Below are 23,339 nucleotides of genomic sequence, written 5' to 3'. Positions count from 1 at the left end.
GGTTTCATATTGATCATAAAAGCGCTCAGAAATTCAAAATTTTCCTTTGCGAACTTGACATTATGAACCGTTGAAGTGAAGAAATTCAATCACGTTATAAGTTTATTGCAAAGAATGTAATTCTGGCCAAGTAAGTCAACTACACAATGCCTCGTCCAGGGGTACCATCTCTAAGAGAACTCAGTAGTCAGTTCCCAGATACTATACACTTTTAAAATTAAATGGAAAACCGCAACGTGACTAAACGATGGGTTTTCTATTAAGCCATCATAGGAACACAAATGGGACGTTTTAAGTGTTCATCACTCCTCACCCAAACTAATTAGTTTGATTTTAACCTCGTTTAGAGACCCAGGGGAGTTGCTTTCAGATGTTGAAATAAATTATATTATGTGATAAATTGCAGTTTTTGGATCATTTTCGAGTCAAGGACGAGGTCTATAGTGGCTTGCAGATTTTTTAAAATCATGAAACTTTAGACAAAATGATTATTTAATTTCTCAGCCGTCTTAGGAATGCCCCTGATTTTAGATATTTAATAAATGGAAATCCCCAGTAGGATACAAGATTTTCTAACTTACCCGTTCGGAAACCACGAAAGTTCTTTAAAAGTAATTAATTAATCCATCAGCCTTCTTAGAGGCACCTCCGGAATCAAATATTTAAACCAAATTGAGTTTTATGATAAACAGAATTTTTATAAGTTTTTCCAATTCAAAAACTAACTTTATACGAACCTACGGAGTTCAATTTTTTTTTACGAATTTGAAAACCGTGAAATTTTTTCCAAGACAAAATATGTAGTCAATTTTTTTAATAATGGACTCATGATAGAAAAAAATAACAACGCATCACACTCCAGGAATCAACTCCCATAACATTTTTTTCTCGCAAGGTAAATCTCTGAAAGACACCCGACCTGGTTCGTCTCGGACACTCATCTGACCATGAAGACAGGGGACAAAGTAACCCAGACGTCTGCGCACTAAACACTTGAGGTCTCATCCTGAATCCCTGTTCCATCCAGGATCCACGTTAACATTACTTCAGGTAGGGAGATGAAAGAACCTTTCCGGTTTCACTTTGTGCTTTCCATACTTCGCTTCCTTTCTTCCTCATTTTTTCTCCTCGCAATGTCTTCGAGCGCGTCTGTCATCACGTTGCGCTCCTTGCCCCCTTTAACAACAGTGCTGATATATCTTTGGCACTAACCGTTGTTCCGCTTAAATACTTTAATTTACAACTGAATTCCCCAGGAGCTGAATTAATCCATTAAACCCATGTACCGCATCCCATAACTCAACACGAAGTACCCACTCTCACGTAGGTGCCTTCAAGAACAATGAACCGACAATTCACGTGTTAGCACTTTCATTTGCATCGTGTGTCGCCTTACTACAAGTACAGTGGTACCATTATTACGGATTCTTGAATTTCACTCTCTCTTTCTCAATTACCTCTTTGGTACGACCTGGGGTAACGGTTCCGGCGCTCGCTGGTGAGTACCATGGCCGAATGGGTATTTACTTAACGTAGTTATTATGTGCGGCCGACCTTCGTGGAGGCTACTGTTGCTCTCGATGGTGCTGAGCGTCCAGTTTCGTGTAGCTGTGCTGGTGGCGCAACAAGAAGGTAAAATGACCAATGCTCGCTGGAGTGGTTTGTGAGAAAAATTTTAGAAAATGTCGTGTGGTTCGTGAGATGGTTGTGTGTGTAGAGTTTGAGGTAACTTAGATATATGAAAAATAGTTCAGTTGGAACTGCAGATATATATATATATATATGTACATACATATACAGGGTGTCCCAGATAAGGATGAACAGCATGGGGATCTCGGAAACGGTAATAGATACAAAATGGTTTAAATTGGGAAAAAGTTAGGCAATTTAAAGCAAATTAATAATCTGTTTTTATATCGACGAAATTCCGAATGGTTACGAAGATATCCGGAAAAAAACGAATTTGGCGGTTTTCGTTTTTTGCAAATAACTCTTATACGGTTATAGTTAGAGGAATAAAAGTTTTACATTATTGAAGCACTTTTTTGAGAACTGTTTAGCAGTGTTGCCAGTTTTCTTGTTACATCCTTACTTTCGGAGAAAAATGAGTAAACTTTTGATTTTCATATGGGCGTGATATCAATTATTTATATTTTCAAAATCGTCATAAAATTCCCTTTTCAGCCATGCATTACATTTAATATTTTTCTCAGAAACTCTATGAGTTATAGCCATTAAAGCATTTTTTGATAAGTAGGCCATGATTTTGACTTATAGTAATGGTGCACATTAAATAAATGAATGCTGTGGAAACGTCAACATTTGATTCGATCCAAGTTTAGCCGCATTGTTGTTATTAAATACATAATTTGAAACAATTATTTTTTTAATTTTAGGGTGATACCAGTAATATATTTATACTTTTAAATAATGTTGACGTTTCCACAGCATTCATTTATTTAATGTGCACCATTACTATAAGTCAAAATCATGGCCTACTTATCAAAAAATGCTTTAATGGCTATAACTCATAGAGTTTCTGAGAAAAATATTAAATGTAATGCATGGCTGAAAAGGGAATTTTATGACGATTTTGAAAATATAAATAATTGATATCACGCCCATATGAAAATCAAAAGTTTACTCATTTTTCTCCGAAAGTAAGGATGTAACAAGAAAACTGGCAACACTGCTAAACAGTTCTCAAAAAAGTGCTTTAATAATGTAAAACTTTTATTCCTCTAACTATAACCGTATAAGAGTTATTTGCAAAAAACGAAAACCGCCAAATTCGTTTTTTTCCGGATATCTTCGTAACCATTCGGAATTTCGTCGATATAAAAACAGATTATTAATTTGCTTTAAATTGCCCAACTTTTTCCCAATTTAAACCATTTTGTATCTATTACCGTTTCCAAGATCCCCATGCTGTTCATCCTTATCTGGGACACCCTGTATACAGTGTGGACGTGTGGTTTGGAACAAATCCATTTAAAATTCAGGGATTCGTTTTTTTGGAATAACGCTCGGACACATCGATTGTTATTTTTTAATGCGGTTTTTTGATCGTGAAATCATGTATACAGGGTGACCCAAAAATAAGGAATCACCATTAACTTAATTTTTTCAAATAGAACCTCCTATTTTTTATTTCATTTTTGAATTCTGCATCAAATTCAAAATATGTTTCATGTAAAATATTCTGTTCCTAAATTCAACAGGTATCGAGGAATTTACGATTGTATATATCAATGACTAGACAGTATCAGGTGCACAACTATTGTTCAAATTGCTGACGATTAATTGTTGTCACCACACCCCAGGAACCAATGGTTTCTGAAGGTTTATATATAGTATATGAATCAAAAGAAACTAGTTCACATAATTTAATAATCCTCTCAAGGTAAAATTTAATTTTAACGTATTTGTCGGGTACCGCTGAATCTAGATCTTTTAATTCTTGATTGATAAGCTCATTTACCATGCCATATCTAGACCATTCCTTAAATACATATATTCTCAATACCAATACGGTTTTCGTAAGTTAAGAAATCTTGTCACAGTAGCTAGACCCAGATGCATTCGGTTTTGGCATATTTCTTATGTACGATGTGTAATCCAGAAGTGGGAAATAACAGTAGCAGTAGTCGGAAATTCAGCAAACGTTACATTTTATTAGGAATAAGGTGGGCAACTCATTTGAATCAAAAAATGTTCCAATAAATATCGTAAGAATAATACAATGGGATGATATCATACCAAATGGATATGGTCTAAGGGGACGACAAAAAAAATTTCTGAGTAGCAACCTGTATAAACGTGGCCCTGGCTCTGGCATAGATACGACTAGGGCATACAAGCCCGTGATCCATATCCCGATGATCTCGGGATCTCAAGTCTTATTTTAATCCTGTGAATCCTAGGATTATGGATATGAGTACCGAGAATTTTCGGGAATAAAAAATTAACATTTTTTAAGAACTATGTTCGATATACCTAAAAAATCTTATACATTTCGAATTCAACACCAATTCCTCATATCAGCAATTAAGGACGTTCGACGTCGTCGCCGCGACACTTCATTCTTTGCATTGTCGATTATCACTTTTTATTTTATGTGAGATTTTTTAAGCATAAATTATAAATTTTCTTGCCGCTGTTTAGTTTTTAGTTGATATTCCTTTTATTCAGAATCCTGGAACTCCCAAAATCTCCGCGATCCTGAAATGCTTCGGAATTATTATCTTTAGATACGAGTACTCTCGTACTACTCGTACATGAATTGCTTTGCTCCAATTTAGTGAGCAGTGTGTCCGATTTTATTTGGACACTCGTTTTTCGATAGTTACAGAGTGTATGAAAAAAATTGTATCCAAAAATTCTAAGGTTCTGCGTAAGCCTATTGATCACAGAAATTTTTAGATACAGAGTGTGCTAGAAAGAAGTTGTAACACAAAGGATTATTTTGTAATGGAGTAACTAATATATTACTCCTTATTTGAGACTGATATAGATATATTTATTTTATTTTTTTATTATTGTATGTTCCTGTTTATTGACTGCAAATTTCAGAAATTTTCCTGTCTCCTGAAAAACACCAGAGCTGGCATGTTTAAAACGAATTATTTTTAAAATTTTGTCTTAAACAAAGATTAAAAATAATTTAAAACTGCATAATAAAACTTTATGACGTAGGTGACAATGACAGTTGACACTTTTAACTTATAAAGTGAAACTGACGGCTAATTTACCGAACCAATATGCGGACAAGTAAAATGTTATTCCTAAAATATTGTTCGGTAAATACCAATTAAAGTTCAGAAAAGTAAGATATATTTTTCTAACTGGAAACTTTACAATCCATCTGTGAAGAAGTTACAGTGGTCATTTATCAATTATATTATGTTGAAACTGAATCCTGTCCCCATATAAAAAGCGAAACGAAAAGTATGGGTAGAGACCAAATGCTTTAAGAACACCACAATGTAATAATATTCTCATTTAACTAACTGGTGTGAGTGTAGTAAAATGATAACGTATTCTTCTTAAAGCTTTCAGACACATTATATTCCGAAACCCGAGTTCAAGGGATACTCGATTCTTCCTCTGCATATTGCCACGGTTGCCACGATGTGTAATTTTTATTAACTCTTTATCAACTAATTAATTTTCCTTGGCTATCTCTTCCTACAGCTATATTCAAGTGTTCAGCTAACGAACGCTGATAGGTTAACATATAATCATAACAACCGCGTTGCGATACGTGTGTTAGGTATTCCTTACATTATCACACCTGTACAGAGTACATGAAAATAGAGGTTTGGTGGCATAGTTAAAAGACTTGTTACCTCAAAAAACACAGGTTTGCCAGGAAAAGTTACTCATCGACGTTGCTACGTGAGTTGTATGATATATGGTTTTCTATAGAGAATTGACTGAAGTCACTTAGATAGTTCAGGTTAATTCAGATTAGTTCAAGTAGCTTAATTGCCGAAAATGTCTTCTTAAAGAAATCAAAAACCTTGACTGTTCCAACTGACGAAAGTGAGATTATTTCAAGTTTGATCGATTAGCACTCATTTTGACCTGAACTAACTGGAGAAAGTTCTCTCGAGAAATTGATAACGGAATAAAAACCAGACAAAAAAGCAAAAAAAAACAAAGAAAAATTGTAAAGTTCTCTTTCTTTACTCGTTGAATTAGCGAATTGTTATTGGCCCATGAAGTCGTTCTCGGGAACCATAACATACACTTCATAATACACTTCGAGACATATATGTACTACGTAAGACACTGTCCAGGACAGCAAAGAATAAGAAAACGTATCATTAAAAATTACATTTTACTGAAGACTGTCCAATTTTCATCCCAAAACTGGCATCGGCAAAGGACTGTTTCATTAGTCCGGGTCATTTCTTTAACACCGAAGCAACCTAAAATGAATGTGTGTTTTTTAAAACTGGGGATAACCTGAATTAACCCGATCCCAGAACAACTCGTTACAAACAACGAGGTACCGTTAACTTGTATTAGCTAAGCTGAAGTCCGAATTGTTTCTTCCTTTAACTGTTGCAGATCCTAAAGCCGTAACCAACCCGAATCAGCCCAAGTGCGAAACATTTCATTGCGGCCTTAGAAACTTCAACTAATCTGAACTCGAAAGAATTCCTTCTGCTTTCTTTCGGGGGGACTCTGACAGTTCAAAGTTCTTTTTCAAAAGTTGAGGAAAAGAATAGCCGTCCACCTCAAAACTATATTTTTGTGCTTTTCTATTGGGGGAACTTCAATTCGAGGGAGATTTATAAAACTAACCTGAACTAACCAGAATTCGAGATCATTTTGTTTAAATGGCGAAACTCGAGAAACCCGATTGAGTTATTTGATTCGGATGAGTTAGAGATAGATAAAAATGACTTTTTAGTGATTTGTCTAATCTAGAAAAAATTCCTCTCTTCTCACGGATCCTGTGTCATCTAAACAGAGGAACCTCCTATATCATAGAAACACTATTGAACGCGTCAACTTTCAACGACCAACAGCAGCCAATTTGTCAGATGGTCGTTTAGAACGCCAGCCCTCTGGCACTGTAATCGCACCAATACTATAATCAATTAGTTTCAACGTGATTACCCTATAATTTGCGAGATGAACCATTACTCACGAATTTCTAGATAATTTGAATTAATTAAGGCAGTAGTTCAAGCGGGACCGAAAAGGCCATCGACGTCTTCAACACACTTTCACTTTTATCTGAATCCCATACACGGTAGATTTGCTTTGCGTTGCGTGAGAACATGCCGTTTATGTTAAATAATATCACAAGGTGATATTTTGCATTCCGGCGATTGTAGGTGGGACCTTTTAAAAATCAATTAAATCGATTAAAACATCTAACTAATCTTCCAACCATTGGACCGATTTCAAATGTAATTTTTCTCGTTTCATTTCTTTCCTTTGCATTTTATAAATAATCATTCACCACAGGGATCACAGGGGCAGAAGGACCAAAGAGTCGATGGCCTGTTTCGCCGGAAATAAAAATGTTATACAGGGTGAGTCTCAAATGGCGAATCAGCTCTGCAGCGGCGATCCTTAGGAAGTGTGGAAAAAATAAAATAAAAATTCTGTTTGAAAAATTGGAGTGTTTGAGGAAAATAGAAATAGTAGATTTGGCAACATTTCATTGAAATTTACAGGAGGTTGTCAAAATGTTGTCCGCGTGCTTCAACACGCACGAGCATGCCTCAAAACATTTGCCTGTACACGTTCCAACCTAATAGGAGCAAAGTGGCGAACGCAGCTGTGAGTCGAATTGAATAAAAAACGATCAGTGAACATTGTAGAAATGAGTAAATTAATGAATAATTAAATATGAACACCTTGCAGAAACTTTACTTTGATTTTTTAACTTAGTGTCAATTTGAAAGATATTTGTGTAATGATTATTGTAAACATCGTTGTCAAGTGGAATTTGAGAACGCCTGCATCGAAATATCTTATGTTACAAATTCAAAATTTGAAGCTTATATTGAAAATTTCCAATTGCTTCAAATCTTTCATATCCAGAAGCACCGAGTACTACATTGTAACCCTTAATAATATAAAGAAAATTAGAAAATAAAGAAGTTAATTATTTACTTTAACACCTTAATAACTCTGTTAAGTTTCCATACAAAATTGTTCTATTATTTTTCCTATACTCCCTGAGGGTCGCCCTGCAACCTACTGCAGAGCTCGCATTTAAGACTCACCCTGTATATACAAGGTGTTCCTAAATATTATGTAAGGTATTCGCCAAAATAAACAATATCGAAACAGAAAGTGCTGTGGAGCTGCCTATTTAATATGCATTTGTCATATTTGAATTAACTGTCATTAGTTGACATGTCAATAGTACACTGCAGTTAAATTTGATTTAAAAATGATTCTAATAACGAAAGAAAAAGTGGTTTTGGTAGAGCATTGTTTCCGCTCATGCGGAAATGGTAGCAATGATGGTTCAAGCTTACAACAGGTATCGATAGAATATCGACAAAAATTTAATAAAGTAGCCCCCAATAATAGTGTGATATTAGCTGTTGTTGAAAAATTTCGTCACACAAATAGTGTATCGTGTCAACGAAAAGGTTCTTCAAGTCGTCGAAAAAGAGTGTGTGTTAATGAAAACGAAGGACGTGTTTTTGGTCAAGTTGTTCAATCACCTCAAAAAAGTTTTGTAAGCACTGCATATAAACTCAACATCAATGAAACGTCTACACATCGAACGTTTAAAGCAATTTGTGGTTATTCATACCGTGTTCAAGTTGCACAACAACTAAACGCTGCGGACAAACGTGCAAGAGAAATTTACTGTGGTCACATATTGAGCTTAATTTACGAGAATCTGGAACTTTTGAAAAACATATGGTTTTCAGACAAGAATCACGTTCACCTTAGCGGCTATATTAATCAAAAAACAATTAGATTCCTTAGATTTGAACGCCCCGATGTTATAGTAGAGAAACCACTCCACAGTCTTCGAGCTACCATTTAGTGCGCGATATCTGGTCATGGAATGATTGGTCGTTAATTCATTGAAGACGATAATCAAAATCGACTTACTGTCAACCAAGAGCGTTACAAAGAGAAAATTATTGTACCTTTTGTCAGAGAGATATAAAGAACTTTTGCCGTGCATGAAATATAAAGGTGCACGCACAATGGTTTCAACAAGACAAGTTGAGGCAACAAGTCATATAGCTGCGCGCACCTTAAACTTACTTCCTCAGCATTTTGATAATAGAATAATTTCTCGGGGACAGACATCGAATATCCTTCTGATTCACCTGAACGGAAGCCACTTGATTTGGGGCATAATGAAAGACAAAATACTTTACTGAAAAAATCCGCCGGCGAATATTGCAGAACTATGAGTAAAAAATTTTTTTCCATTTTAGCCTTATAAAAAATCGGTATGAAGCTTGTTTGCGTCAAAATTGTGAATATTTTGAACATTTAAATTACAGAAATTAAAAAATAAATATAATTATTTTCAGTATTTTTTATTTTAACTGATGTTGCATATACGGAGGAAGGTCGTTTTTAGTTTATTTCATGACCAAAAAGTCATATAAACATAGATCTACAAGCGCCTCCTTACTTATGTACAGAGTGTTCAAATAAAAAAAAAAAAAGTGAATATCCTTGACAGGTTACGAAATCGAATATTGGATACATTTGAAACTATAAGAAATAGTCCGGGGGCATTCGAAAGAGTACGGGCATCAATGAGAAGAAGGGCGGACGCATAAGTAAGGGTTGGAGAAGGACACTTTCAACAGTTGCTGTAACGTAATTCCCTTATTAACGTAGTTAGGGACATCCTGGCTTTAATTTTTAACGGGTATTTCCAAATAAACTTTCAAAATTTTTAAAAATAGAGAATTACCCATAATAAATTTTAATTTCATCTCGCGAATTACAGAAAATCGATTTTCATTTTTTTTTCTTAACATCCGACACAGATATGGAAAAACTGCAAGACACCAAAAAGTTTCTAAACAAAATAAAAAAATTATTTTGTAGCTTAAAATTTACCAACGGTGCACCGCGAAAAATTTCAAGGAAGAAAAGAAGGCATGACCCCCGAAACAAGATCACCCTGTACGTTATCAAGGTCATTTGACATGCCCAATGATGTAAATCCTACAGCGTAAACTATATTCTAAATTTTAGCTAACTATCTCAAAAACTGCTGGAACTATAAAGAAGAAACTGAACATTTTTTGAAATTTGAATACCTTGTAAGTAGATAACGAAGCGGTTGCGGACTTATGTTTATATGAACTTTTAGTCATGAAACAAGCCAAAAAATTTTATCCATACGTGGTTATGCGATATTTAAGAACACCTTGTATATTTTTTAATAAAGCATATAAATAAATAAAATATATAACTAAAATTAACTCAACTAACAGGGACTTGAACAATTGGTAAACGAACGTTTTACCTCGCGAAGAGTATACCAATCTCGTGATCATTACGTGGGAGATTAGGTTAAATTAAATTACAGTTAATGATGTCTGCAAGCCATGTTTTCCTTTCAAGCAGACGGTGTTGGTCTTCGGGGGAACCAAACCAAGGCGAACATATTTACTAATTTACCTTTACAGGCAATTCTATTTCAGCCATAATAAGAGTTCTTGTCACGTTGTAGATTGTGGTCGAAGTTTCAGAAGGTCCCGCCAACCCAGAACTGGTTCAGTTGGGAGGATCATCAACGGAAAGCAGAGTGTTAAAGGTGCTTGGCCATGGCAAGTAAGTTGTTTGATATTGTTGAGGATTTATTATCAGCACCCGGAACCGCTCTCGGGTTAAAAGAACCACTGAAATATAGACACGAACAATTAAGCACAATGCATTTGGTTTACGATATACTTTCCTCAAAGGAATTCAATTTTACTGTTGGTTACGGTGAATTGCTTCATCTTCCTATGTAATTTTTACTGACTCGCTTTCATTAATGTCAAGTTCAAGATTTTATGCAGTCATCGTGGTTTATTACGAAATCTTTTTTTATGGTTTGCTGGCCATATTTTTGTAGGTCATTGCATACTCGGTGGTCAGTGAAGTTAGCTTGCGGTTCAGCGGTTCTTATGACTTACATAAGTAGAAAGAAATTATTTTCACAGACGATTTTTAACGATTATCTCAATCTCTCGATTGTCTATTAAATCTGAAAGCAGGACGCTGAAGGACTGCTGCAGAAGACGAAGAGCCGCGAGGATTGTTGAAATGTACTCAACTGAATCCATGCCCACTTGTAAAACGAAAGCAAATTTAATTCACGAATAATCTAACTGGAACTGATTTCAAATTATTGGGACCTGGATAAAACAATAAAGTCGTTATTAAAAAACGACTAAGAATCCTTTCATTCCGTGCTGTACACATACAATTGCAGCATTATTTCTTTTTTAGAGGCAATAGATATCCTCTACTGTCGAACTGAAAGCTCTGCTGCCCCTATATGAGCACGGGGCCGTTAGGCCCTAGCTTTCTTTCCTTTTCAATATTGTTGAATCAATCTATAATTATTAATTATTTTAAATAAATCGTTGAGGCAGTTAGTTCCAAAAAAGAAGTAAAATTTCTCAGCTAGGTTATTATAAGTAATTTTATTAATATCCAAAGTATCTTCTTATTTTCTATATAGAAATTTCTTTTGATCTGACCCGATTTCTTATAAGAAATACTCCTTTCTCATTTCAATTCTTTTGTGGAACCTTCAGAATCCATTCCTCTCATTTGTTGCTTTGGTTCTTAGACTGCAGCAAACACTGTTGCATTTTTCAAGGATTCTTGCACGTTACGTGCACTGGGCACAAACTTACCTTTCAAAGCCCTACGAATTTCCTCGCCATTTTAATTTATACAGTACGTGCCTAAAGTCCGTTTCCCTCTTCGAGCTTCGAAATTAATTACCTTTTCAATTTGAAATTTGTAGGTGTAAATACAGAGTCATGCCATTTTTGGACACTAAGCGGACATCTCTGGGTTTCGGAATGGTGACTAGGCCCGTTCCGAAAGTAAAGGGGGGCATTTCTTTAAATGGGATGGCACATCATTTCACATATCCATTTGAAGGGCTGGAAATTCTCAATAGTTTCCTAATGATTCTTGCTTCTGGTAATTGCCCTTTTTAACAGTAATTTTTTTTAGAATTTCTCAGTACTGCTCATCAAACCTGAGGTAACACATGTAAGCATTTCTGCTGTTTTCGTTCATACAAACTACAATTTTGACCCGGACAGAGTGTTTCATCACTATCAATTGTCTGTTATCTCATCCCTCATTTTTACCCGTTTATTAAGTAACTAAAAATCCCTACTTGAAAAAAGGGCAATTGTCAGAACCACGGAGCTAATATGAATTTTTAAACGATCTACTAAGATCTTCACAAGATTGGTTTCTTTACTTACCTCTCTTGCAAGTGGTTTTTTATGCGGATTTTTTATAGTTAATATAAACTGTTTCATTTTCTATCCTGAATAAACCTGAATATTTCATGCTTAAAAGGTAACAATAAAAGCTGTCGTCCTTAGATCTTTTCGGATCTTCAGAATACAGACTACTTTATCTACTTAACTTGCAAGGTGTCTATGAATAATATTAATATCATGTTGATGAACTTGATTTTAATATTCTCAAGAAGTTAATATCAAGGAAAGAAATCATGTCGTGATTTTTTTATGAGTCTTTTCTTTGAGTTAATAAAAAGTTAATAAAAACAGACAAAAGGCCAGTTTTAACGTTGGAAATCTGCTGGCTTGGTGCTCCATTTATCTTTTTTCATTTTCTAACACAAATTTGCCTGAATATTCTCATGCTCAAAGATGGCAACATAACTATGGGAAGAAAGCGAAAAGTTTCTGTATACTTCATTGTTATTAGGGTCATTGTAGTCTTCAAGTTCGGATCAAGGATGTTGATATTTTCAATGATCTCATGAGCTCGACATCTATTAGCAGCCTGGTATCGAGTCTTTCTAAGAATGCCCATAATGCTTGTGAACATTTATCTTCTGACGGGTGGGAAAAAATTCTTTTATCCTCTGCACAATACCGTTATGTGCTTTTGATGTATTCCTGGTAATTTATGAGGCTTTAACAAAATAATACCTCTTACTCATAATAGGATCATAAGAAGAAATTTCTTGGGACTTGTGCATTCTTCAGTATTTGAACACCACATCGGAGTGCCCTCCGGGCACCAGGAGAAAGAGCTCATATTCAAAAAATTGAAAGGTTCCCTGAGTGCGGCAATATGACCTGACCCTGTTTCAACCACCATTAAAGTAGTTTTTTTTATTTAAAAGCTGTCATTATGAGCATCTAATTTCACAACAAATAAAACCGAAAAAGCTCAAAAACGTTTTGCAGCAGCTCTCTGTGCGTTAATATTGCATCGGAGTCTTAAAATTCGAAAATAGGAAATACTTATTTTTAGGTTCAAGTGAGGTCTTTCTGTTATCTGCAGAGGTCACACTAAATTTTTTCAAACTTGTAGCACAACGCATAGATATCAACTTATCAAATTTTTCTAGGTATCCTTACAACTACTTCATCCCCAGTTCGGGTTTCTAGGGCACTGGTGCGGTGGAGTGATGATATCGCAAGAATGGCTACTTACTGCTGCTCACTGCATCAACAAGTAAGTTCAAGAATTCTCTTATCTTTTGTCTATAAAGTCACTCACGCAGAACAATAACAATTCAATGAAATATTGACTGGGAATTGATCTGTTTATGTAGATTTATCGACTTACTGTCTTCTTACACGGACCCCTTTAATACATTTTTTTAAATTTAATTAAAGTCCCATCGTGATGAATGACTACTCAGATATCGGTTCAGCATGTTCATTTGTCAAGAATTTAATTATAAATGATCATTATCTTCGCTTTCCCTATCACGCTTGTTCTGTCAGAGTAAGTAATAGTGGCGCTTGTTATTAAGCACAGGAGGTATCCTTCTGGTTAATAGAATGTATTGGAAATACGGTGTTTACAAAATCTCAGGAACGAGAAGAGTATCTTCTGTTCAACATGAAGTGTCTGCTTTTGAGTTTCTGAAATGAGCAATTTATGCGTTCTAGTGACTTATTCAATTTACCACTAGCAGCCCTCTGGACTGCAGTAGTAGGGGATTGGGACAGGGATATGGAGGAGTTAACCGAAGAGAGGATTCCAATTGAGAAAATAATCTTGCATGAAAGGTTTCACAATTTCCAACACGACATAGGTAGGCCTTACATTATCTTAACTTATTTGCAATATCATACATACATATTGCTCGATATGAATTCCAAAGATGCCGGCCTTTTTCGTTGCCAGTAGGGGATAACAGTAAATACCTAAACTTTAGATAATGTAGGAAAAAATATTGCATGATATTAAGCTTAGGAAATTGTGTCTGCGGACCAAGCGGGGCCATAAATTCTCGTTTTTTGGGTTATAAGAACTTCCGTCATCCTACTTTAGGGCAGAATTTTATATAATTTGGCACAAAATGTTGGGATTAATGAAAATGGATGATGATGAAAAAGACATCGTAACCCTCAAAGTAGTTTAATAACTCTATTACACAAGATCAAAAGAAAGTGCCTATTAAGCCTGGAGAGAATTTTCAGGCGACAAGTCTCAAAGAACTGATACAAGGATTTCATCTTGCACGAGCATAATGAAGATAGGCAATTTCCACCTTTACCGTAATCTCTTAAGCAGCCTTAATGCGGCGCAGATTAATCTTAGAATTTTATATTAACACCTGAAAACTTTTAACAATAAATAAATTAAATTCCTTCTAAACGCTGTTTCTTCTTTGGCTCTAAGCTCTCATGAAAATGGCAAGACCAGTGAAGTTCACCTCCAGAACGCGAGTTCGGGCTGTTTGTCTTCCAACCAAGAGACTGAACCATAACGAAACGGATTTTTGTGTTGCAACAGGATGGGGAAGAGATCTGGAAGATGGGCTTCTGGCTGGCAAGCTCCTGGAAACCAAAGTCCCGGTGCACGACAATGCAGTTTGCAAGAAGAAATACGGGCATGCTGTTCATATTAGAAGTGGTCATTTGTGCGCTGGAAACGTGGATGGATCTACAGGAACTTGTGTGGTAAGACCTCCGGAGTGAAATGTCGTTTCAGTAAGAGGAGAGGGTTGGCTTATAGTAGTGAAGGACTTAACAGCCTGTAGCAATAATTTATTCTCAAAATGTGATTTTTTTACTTTAAAAACTGCATATCCACAAGGAATGGAATATAAAACCAGCAGAAGTTTAGCAGCCCATAGTTCAGTAACGAAGCATTTTCGAACTCTGATATACAGCGTGTCAATTTAAAAACGAACCACACTCGATATTTCAGTCCTTATAGAAAATCAATCTTATTTTCGAGGGAGACACTAAGCCGATTTTCTATTAAATTGCATGCATCCTCTCGAGAGGGTGGAAACAACCACTAAAATCTTAAACGGGAAGAGGGGTTGAATTGTACCTCATTTGAAAGGTTTTTCAATTGCCTTTCCAAACGTACCTGTATTATTTTTTTCCATTGAGAGATTTCCGAAAAATTATATTCAAATCGCAAACAAGCTTAGGTATCAATTGTATTGTACAAAAAATTGTTTATTAATGTTTTAAATGTTCAAAATGTTGTCTATTATTTTTTAAACAGTAATAAAGTCTGTTTTCAAACTTAACTCTAGCATTCACAAAAACTTCTACTTGAATTTCCCTACACGCATCTTCCAAAACTTAACGCTAAATTTTGTAAACAGATTATTATTTTGGTTTTTATTTATTTATTTCTATTTGTAAATGCATTTATTTAAATACCCTATTTATAAAAAAAAACAGTAAGAATAAGAGGGTTCGATTAAAAAAGGACGATAGAATTTTTGAGTTTTTTGTTAAATTATTATTTATTATTTTTAATTTTATTTGGCAAGTTGATGGCTGGTAATAACGTTTTACAAGAAGATCTCTATTTTCCATAATATGGATATTCACCACATTATTTTCTTCCTGTTAGATAGTGGTTACACGATAAGTTTCTTGGTAAATGGATTGGTCGAAGAGGACCGATTGAGTGGCCACCGCAATCGTCCGATTTAATACCTCTGGACTTTTTTATCGAGAAGCATCTTAGACTTATTGTTCATAAAACTCAGCCTCAAGAGTTGAAAGAATTGAAGAAAAGAATTACAGCCGCGCGTAGGGAAATTTAAGAAGAAATTTTTGTGCATGTTAGAGTTTGATAACAGGTTTTATTACTATTTAAAATATAATGAATAGCATTTGGAACACTTAAAACGTTAATAAACATTTTTTTTACATTACAGTTGATACCTAAGCTTGCTTACGTTTTGGACATGATTTTTAGAAAACCTTTCAATGGAAAAAAACTGATACATTTGGAAAGGTAAACCTTTCAAACGAGATATAACTCAACTCCTTTTTCCATTTAAAATTTTAGTGATTTTTTCCACCCCCGCTAGAGGGTGCATGCAATTTAATAGAAAACCGATTTAAAGAATATCCCCCTTGAAAATAAAATCGTTTTTGCATATTTACATATTTTCTATAAGGACCGAAATATCAAGGGTGGTTCGTTTTCAAATTGTCCCGTTGTGTTCTTTTACACTAATCTCTGACCTCCTGTATCTGCATTGTCGAAATTTGCGCATAAACAGAGACAATAATTGTGACTGTTTAGAAAATTGCACTCAAAAACGTGCATTTTACAGCTTTAAGGTTGCAATTTTCAAAATGCAAAACTACGGAAATTTCTATATTTTATGCGATTTTCTAATGCCTGCTCCTCGCGGTCCTACTACAAGATAAACAGCACTGTTTACGTAATATAGATTAACTTTCATTGCACATCTCATATATCATAATTTACTATAATCATAACGTGTGCACCCAGTAAAACTCTTACCTTTATAATGTCATGAGTAGGTACGTGCAAGCTTAAAAGCACACGATGGCAAAAGCCTAATTGCTCTTTACTTTTCATAATGCAAATTCCACATTTTTACTCCCGCACGTTACTTTGCAAAACTCTTATGTTCTAATTTCATTTAAACTCACACCCTCCTAATGCAGGGCGATTCTGGAGGTCCACTGCAATGTGCCATGAGCGATGGACGATGGATATTAGCAGGGATAACGTCCTTTGGATCAGGTTGCGCCAAACCGGGATTCCCGGACGTTTACACAAGATTGTCTTATTATTTGCCCTGGATCAAAATGAAGATGAAGACTTATAGGAGCGATCTTCGGAGACGATATGGGTGACGCTCGAAGAGAAGAAAATATTAGGTCCAAAGCTACCAATGCAGGTTATTGCCACTTGGAAGATCCTGTATGGCATACACTGCAATATTGTGTACGGACTTATCTTCTCAAGTACTCTCTATTTTATGTGATATTATCATGACACCGTTTACTAATACGAAAGTAATTTATTAGCATTTGTAAATATTTATTACCTTTTTTATTAATATAAATAATTTTAAATAAATCATTGTCCTTTATTGACAATAACACGTCAGCTCTCACTCCGGGCTGAAATACCGCATTCTGCACTCATTTGCATACCACCAATTTCATTTATATTAGACGGCAATCTAGTTTTAGACATTCCGAACTAGATCTGGTTATTTCAAGTAAATTCAACACGAAAACATGTTGCTTTATTACAAAAACGATTTCCTAATGCGATTACAACAAGTTTCGAATATGTGTACATATTTTATAATATTATCAACATCAGCCAGTCAGACTGTGGCTTTTAACGAAGAGGTATTGTAATCTGATTGTTTGTCGTGGGTTCAACAGAAAATAGGCGGAAAGCTTGATAGATTTCAAAGAGAAATTCTACTTCCAAATATTGTGCGAATAAAATGATGTCGGCAAGGGAAACTAGACTCATTCAGACGTCTGAGGAAAAGGCCATCGACAGTCCCCAGGGAAGTCCACCTGATGTGGTAAGTTAGATAAGGATTTGTGAAAATTGGGTTATAGTGTGTTTCGAAGAACAACGAAATAAGTAAAATAGGGCCCGCTAATCCCTAAACTCTTATAACCAAATACAGATTGAAGGCCGGTTTTTTAGTGTCTTGCTAAAACTGCATGTGAACTAACCCAGAGTCAAGGAGTCACGAGCCGAAATATCTCTGTTAATTGCTGATACGAGTCAGACGGCTATCCTTATTTTAATTCTAGTGGTCAAGCTTTGATTTTAGTTTAAAAACTCTTCAACTGCCAGATAATTATTAAAGACCACGGCGAGACTATTAATTTGAGGTATTTTTTAAGGAAATTGGCCCGAGTTATCGCGGTTCAAAGTTTTAAAAATGGCAAAAATTGAATACCTCCTCCCTTTGACATTTTTCTAAACAACTTCGAAATTTTCGATGTCCGGTTTATCGGCCCAGTGGACTCATACGAGTCTTATATTGACCGTGGATGCCTCAGTTGGGGTCGCGGAGCCTCGAAAAAGCAATTTTTCGAACCCTCATTTTTGGCACCAAAAAATCGCAAAAATTGAGGACATAAAAGGTGTTCTATCTCGGGAATTTTACGAGATATCGACAAGCGATTTACGGCATCTTAACTGATAAGTGTCGCTTCCTAACTGGAGTTTAAAAGGCCGAGCTAAGTGATTTTTTTTTCTTATTTCGACAAGTAAAGTGATAGTTTTCTTACGGAAATCGCGGCGTTAGGAGCAGGTATCTTAACTTCATGGCTCAGTTAAAAAATGGGACCAGTAATAGCAGTGGTGACTACAATTGTACAAACACAGGAAGCAGGGTCAATATGTTCAAATATATGCTATTTTCTTGTAATTTCTTTATCAGCAAAATTATCTTGGCATTTTCTATCTTAGAACCTGTACTGTTTTTTCTCAGGACGATTTTTCCAATTTTCTGTTAGTTTTAACAATCTTTTGATACCGTTGTAGATCAAGTTTCAGCAATTCAGTTCCTCTTGAGATATTGCTTAATAAAACGACCCCGACTGACCTACGAAACATATTTTGCTATAATTTTGCAATTACAATATTTTACTGACTAAAGCTTGTTATTGCAAACTTTCCCAGATATTAACATCATGACCCTAATGGATGTTTTCCTTTAATCGTTCATTAATTTTCTTTCTCCTCTGCTGCCCCCGTGTCGTTTCTTATTTAAGTCTCTATACTCGATTCCCTCAGCCTTGTGCTTATTTACGCGTTTCCTCCACATGTGTCAAACTTTTTGCATTTCTTTACTCTTTTACTTTTCTCAGTTTACACATTGTGCCAAACTGTGCTTTTCCACTTTACGTCAATCTTCATGTTTCTCTGATAGCTCTAATGCCTTCCCTCTTCATTCTGTAAGATGGTTTGGTCAGATTTCTTATGATTTATCTATAGTGTTACTCGATTGAATTGTTGTTCCTTATCCTCCATATATTTTTATATCGCATTTTCTCAGATATTTTCCTCATCTTTAAGCCTTCGAATTAAAACCAATATTTGGTTAAATTCAAAATTTGGTCCGCTCATACCCAAGCGAGCAAAGACGAATGTACGGTTCAATTGAATGTTTTCATTAAATTTAATGTAAGTGCAAAACAATTCCAGAATAATAAAGAATTTTTCTTATTGCCACATTCTTGTGTAATTATTCCTTTGAAACTGCATTTATCGTCAACAGGTATGTTTTACACGCAATCAATACCTATTACAGGCCTTAAAGCCTACTACAAAGCCACATAACTAAGTACCACTGATTTTAATGATAGTTCTGATCAATAATAACCGTTTGTGGAATTATGATTCACGGTTGTCATTTCATTTATCGAAGAAAATATTTTAAAAGGTCCATAGATCAGTACCGCGTAAAATGTCACCACTTTTCATTGAAAGTCCAATGAAAGTAAATACTTTCAGATGCTATTGACGATATTGGACTATTTTCTTTAGTTATTTTTTCCTCGTTCTTCCTTGTTGACAAAGAATGCATAAGATGCATAAATTTCGTCACTTTATCCTGATCACATTGCAGAGTTAAAAATATACGAAGAATTGTTTTCCTTAAGATAAGACTATTTGCGCGTTATTTGCCTAACAGAGACAATGATGCAATTCCTTTCCTGCTTGTAGTAATTGGACCTAGTCACTGTATATAAAACTCATTAAAGCTACTACGAAATTAAATGGAAAAAAAAACCCTATATAAGTATGGATTTTCATTTGCCGCACAAAGTCAGTTCTAGTTAGGTTTTCCCAATCAGCGAGCATTGACAAAATCGCACAAGAACTGAGGAGCGATATGGAAAAAACTGATCCGTTCAAGTTTAATGTGAGTACAAAATTGCCATTTTTTCGAATATTATTTTTAAAAAAAGCGTTAAAACTCCTTTTGGAAATTTCCAATTAAAAACATGGTTAAACCTATAGTTGTTTGTCTTCGTCATTAAATCGCTGCTTTATTGATGCGATGAAAGTCATTCAATGTCAACAATTCACACACGATTTTGTTGTTGGTGCTTATAGTGTATCTCCTTGCAATGCTTATGCAAATAAGGTGATTTTTTTTAAATATAGGTTTCAACGATGCCGCTGCATATATCAATTATATTGTAAACTTCCAAGACAGAACGAGTCGAATTTTTATCAAACAATGATAAACTTGCCAAATAATTGCTTAAATATTTTTCAAGTAAACGGCGCTTTACGTTGCGAATATATGAAATCGTTTCACAACCACACATAGTATCAAAGAGCAACTACGTGACTGATACCACCACTAACCGGTATAATTACAAGGTGACCGGAAATAACGTTGAAATATTTTTGGAGGTGATTCTAGAGATCATAATAATAAAAAAAGTTTTTATGAACATATCCCAAAAACTGCCTCTTAGAAGGGCTAAGGCCTCTTAAAGGGGGAGATTCTGAAGGTGGTTTTTTCGCAAAATTTTCGAAACGGTTTGCGCTAAAGTTATCAAATATAATATACTTAGATAATCGGGTAATAAGTTGGAAGGGGAAGATTTTTTTGTGTTAATAATTGTAGATTTGAATCAAGGGCGTCACAAACAGGGGGTCTCCTACGTAAATGTTCGTGTAACATCTATGTTCATGCAATCGTGTATCGGTTTATAAAAACTCATTTTTCTGAGAAACTGTCTATCTTAACGAAAAGAAATGAGGACTTTTTTACTTAAAAATATTTGAGATTCAGTAGTTTGATTTCAAAAATTTAAAAATACCTGCAACAAAAATTAGGACAACATTTACGTAAGAAACCCCTTGTATGTGACACCCCTGACTAAAGTCTGCAATTATTAACACAAAAAAAGGTTTCCCATTCCAACTTATTACAGTATATCGAATTTCATAGTTTTAGAGCAAATCGTTTCGAAAATATCGCGAAAAAACCGCCTTCAGAGTTCCCTCTTTATGGGGTTTCCTTAAAGGAGGAACTTTTCAAGGAGTAATTTTTGGAGTACGTTTATAAGAATTTTTTTTATTTTTTTAATCTTTAGAATCACCTCCTGAAATATTTCAACGTTATTTCCAGACACCCTATATAGGAGAAATTATAAATTCCGAAATATTTCAGCCTAAACTTATGCCTGGGGGCAACTACATAAGAATAGGCAGAGACTCGGCTAAAAGCACTTATCTTCTGTTTGCTCCCCCCGAGGAGGAAGTAGGAGTCTTAGCCAAGTACCTCAATATCTTCAAAAAATATGATATCAATTTACTGCACATTGAATCCAGACCTTCCACCAAAATGCCTGATTTATACGAGTTTATGGTGGAGTGCGCTCCCTCCAGAAATTTAGGGGGGGCGATTGAAGATATTAAGGGATTGAGTCAGTATTTACAAGTTATCTCTAGGGATTATAGGGACAATGCAGGTAGCGCTAAAACACTTTAAAGGATTTAAAACGGGGTAAAATTTAAATGTTTTTTTTTCTCCAGACACAGTCCCATGGTTCCCGAGACGAATCAGAGATTTGGATCGATTTGCGAACCAAATCCTTTCTTATGGGTCAGAATTGGACTCTGACCATCCAGGGTTTACAGACCCGATCTACAGGGCTAGACGAAAATATTTTGCTGACATAGCTTATAACTACAGGTAAAAACCCTAACTACATTCCTTATTCCCAGAAGTTCTTTTATGTCTCTCGTAATAGGCACGGGCAAAAGCTCCCCCATGTTGAATACACCAAAGAAGAAGTCAATACCTGGAGACAAGTTTTCAGGCAACTGAAGACTCTCTATCCTTCTCATGCCTGCAAAGAGCATAATCACGTGTTTCCTCTTCTAGAAGAGAATTGTGGGTATAGGGAAGACAACATTCCTCAACTAGAGGACGTATCCAATTTCCTCAGAGGTTGTTCTTGCTAATTGAACTGAGGCAAATTGTAAAGATCCAATTACTGCAGATTGTACAGGATTCACCTTGCGTCCAGTCGCAGGGCTTTTGTCCTCCAGGGATTTCTTAGCAGGACTGGCTTTCAGAGTTTTCCACTCCACCCAGTATATTAGACACCCGAGCAAGCCGTTTTACACTCCAGAACCAGATGTATGCCACGAGCTCCTAGGCCACGCCCCTTTGTTTGCTGATCCAGATTTCGCCCAATTTTCCCAAGAAATTGGTTTGGCTTCTTTGGGGGCTCCCGACGATTACATTGAAAAACTGGCAACGGTAAGTTTTGCAAAATTATTTCTTAATCAAGCAAAACAAATCTGAACATGACCATTGTGATATTTAAAAGGATAATGAACTTTTGATTACTTTTCTTGAAGTAAATGAATGTCGGTCTTGACTTTTCCAATTCACTGCAGCAATTTCGAATAACCCCGCAATTTTACGACTTATTTGCTAAGCTGTTTCCAAATAAAAGAGACGTAGCGACTGATTTGTATTATCTGTTCTCTTAGTGCTTCTGGTTCACCGTGGAATTCGGTCTGTGTCGCGAAGGAGATGATTTGAAAGCCTATGGAGCTGGCTTATTGTCTTCTTACGGAGAACTTCAGTACTCCTTAGAAGGCAAATCTGAATATCGAGCTTTCGAGCCTGCCAAAACAGCAATTCAGAAGTACCCAATCACGGAGTACCAGCCGATTTACTACATCGCTGAGACATTTGAGGATGCCAAGGAGAAAATGATGTAAGTTATGCTCAGATTAGTCTGTGCTGAAGTCCGTTGGGTTAAACGCGGTCTGAAGAAGTTACGTTTCTTATCAAAACACCTTTGTTCCAGAAAATATGCAGCTACCATTCCAAGACCATTTGGAGTGCGCTACAATGCTTACACCCAAAGTGTTGAAGTCTTGGATTCCAAACCCCAAATTCAAAGATTGGTTAGCAACATCGGGTCCGAAATGTCCATCTTGATAGACTCTCTTAAGAAGCTTTAGGCTTCGGTACGTTGCTGACTAATGAAACTTTAAATCTAAATATCACTAAGTTGTGTATAATGAACGATATTCATAGATATGATTAAAATATTGTATTTTGTTTAATAGGGCTAAGTAGTATATGTACCAATTCTAAAAGCAGTGATGCTTTCGTTATTTATATTTTTTTAGATGTATTAAAACAGTACAGAATAATATCAAATATATTTCATATATGTATATATTATTACCCCTCCCCCTCTCCCCAGCCCCTACTTGCGTGTGAAGTCTTATTCTCACACAGAATAAAAGGGAAAAAAGCAGATTGTCACATAACAATATCAGACAACACTTTTGAGAACTTAATTTCTTAGCTACGCCACTGACTGCGA

General features: G+C 35.5%; 2 protein-coding genes across 3 annotated transcripts; both read left to right on the top strand.

Annotated features, from left to right (window-relative positions):
- The first annotated feature begins 1,386 nt into the window (after positions 1-1,386).
- Positions 1,387-17,040, top strand: LOC136412036 (trypsin-1). Its single transcript, XM_066394893.1, has 6 exons — positions 1,387-1,632; positions 10,196-10,296; positions 13,085-13,191; positions 13,635-13,780; positions 14,371-14,651; positions 16,644-17,040. The coding sequence occupies exons 1-6, from the start codon at positions 1,542-1,544 to the stop codon at positions 16,833-16,835; spliced, it is 918 nt and encodes a 305-aa protein (XP_066250990.1). The 5' UTR covers positions 1,387-1,541; the 3' UTR covers positions 16,836-17,040.
- Positions 17,041-17,224: 184 nt separating this feature from the next.
- On the top strand, positions 17,225-23,127 carry Hn (phenylalanine-4-hydroxylase). 2 transcript variants are annotated; one of them, XM_066394971.1, is made up of 7 exons: positions 17,225-17,527; positions 21,155-21,455; positions 21,520-21,679; positions 21,738-21,937; positions 21,990-22,252; positions 22,489-22,718; positions 22,812-23,126. In XM_066394971.1, the coding sequence occupies exons 1-7, from the start codon at positions 17,444-17,446 to the stop codon at positions 22,966-22,968; spliced, it is 1,395 nt and encodes a 464-aa protein (XP_066251068.1). In that variant the 5' UTR covers positions 17,225-17,443; the 3' UTR covers positions 22,969-23,126. The 2 variants fall into 2 exon arrangements, with proteins under 2 accessions (XP_066251068.1, XP_066251069.1); XM_066394972.1 differs by lacking the exon at positions 17,225-17,527 and adding an exon at positions 19,680-19,888 and having other exon boundaries at positions 22,812-23,127.
- Positions 23,128-23,339: the final 212 nt, after the last annotated feature.

This window comes from Euwallacea similis, chromosome 11 (assembly GCF_039881205.1).
Source record: "Euwallacea similis isolate ESF13 chromosome 11, ESF131.1, whole genome shotgun sequence".
In the NCBI taxonomy this organism is placed as follows: domain Eukaryota; kingdom Metazoa; phylum Arthropoda; class Insecta; order Coleoptera; family Curculionidae; genus Euwallacea; species Euwallacea similis.
The sequence above is the reverse complement of the archived record's forward strand: the minus strand, read 5'-3'. Positions and strand labels throughout refer to the sequence as shown.

Excerpts from the sequence above, each read along its gene's own strand:
- Hn (XM_066394971.1), top strand. The coding sequence starts at position 17,444 with ATGATGTCGGCAAGGGAAACTAGACTCATTCAGACGTCTGAGGAAAAG. Across the intron at positions 22,253-22,488 it reads ACATTGAAAAACTGGCAACG|TGCTTCTGGTTCACCGTGGA; the intron begins GTAAGTTTTGCA and ends CTGTTCTCTTAG. Across the intron at positions 22,719-22,811 it reads GATGCCAAGGAGAAAATGAT|AAAATATGCAGCTACCATTC; the intron begins GTAAGTTATGCT and ends CCTTTGTTCCAG.
- LOC136412036 (XM_066394893.1), top strand. The coding sequence starts at position 1,542 with ATGTGCGGCCGACCTTCGTGGAGGCTACTGTTGCTCTCGATGGTGCTG. Across the intron at positions 1,633-10,195 it reads GCTGGTGGCGCAACAAGAAG|ATTGTGGTCGAAGTTTCAGA; the intron begins GTAAAATGACCA and ends GTCACGTTGTAG. Across the intron at positions 13,192-13,634 it reads GCTGCTCACTGCATCAACAA|TGACTTATTCAATTTACCAC; the intron begins GTAAGTTCAAGA and ends TATGCGTTCTAG.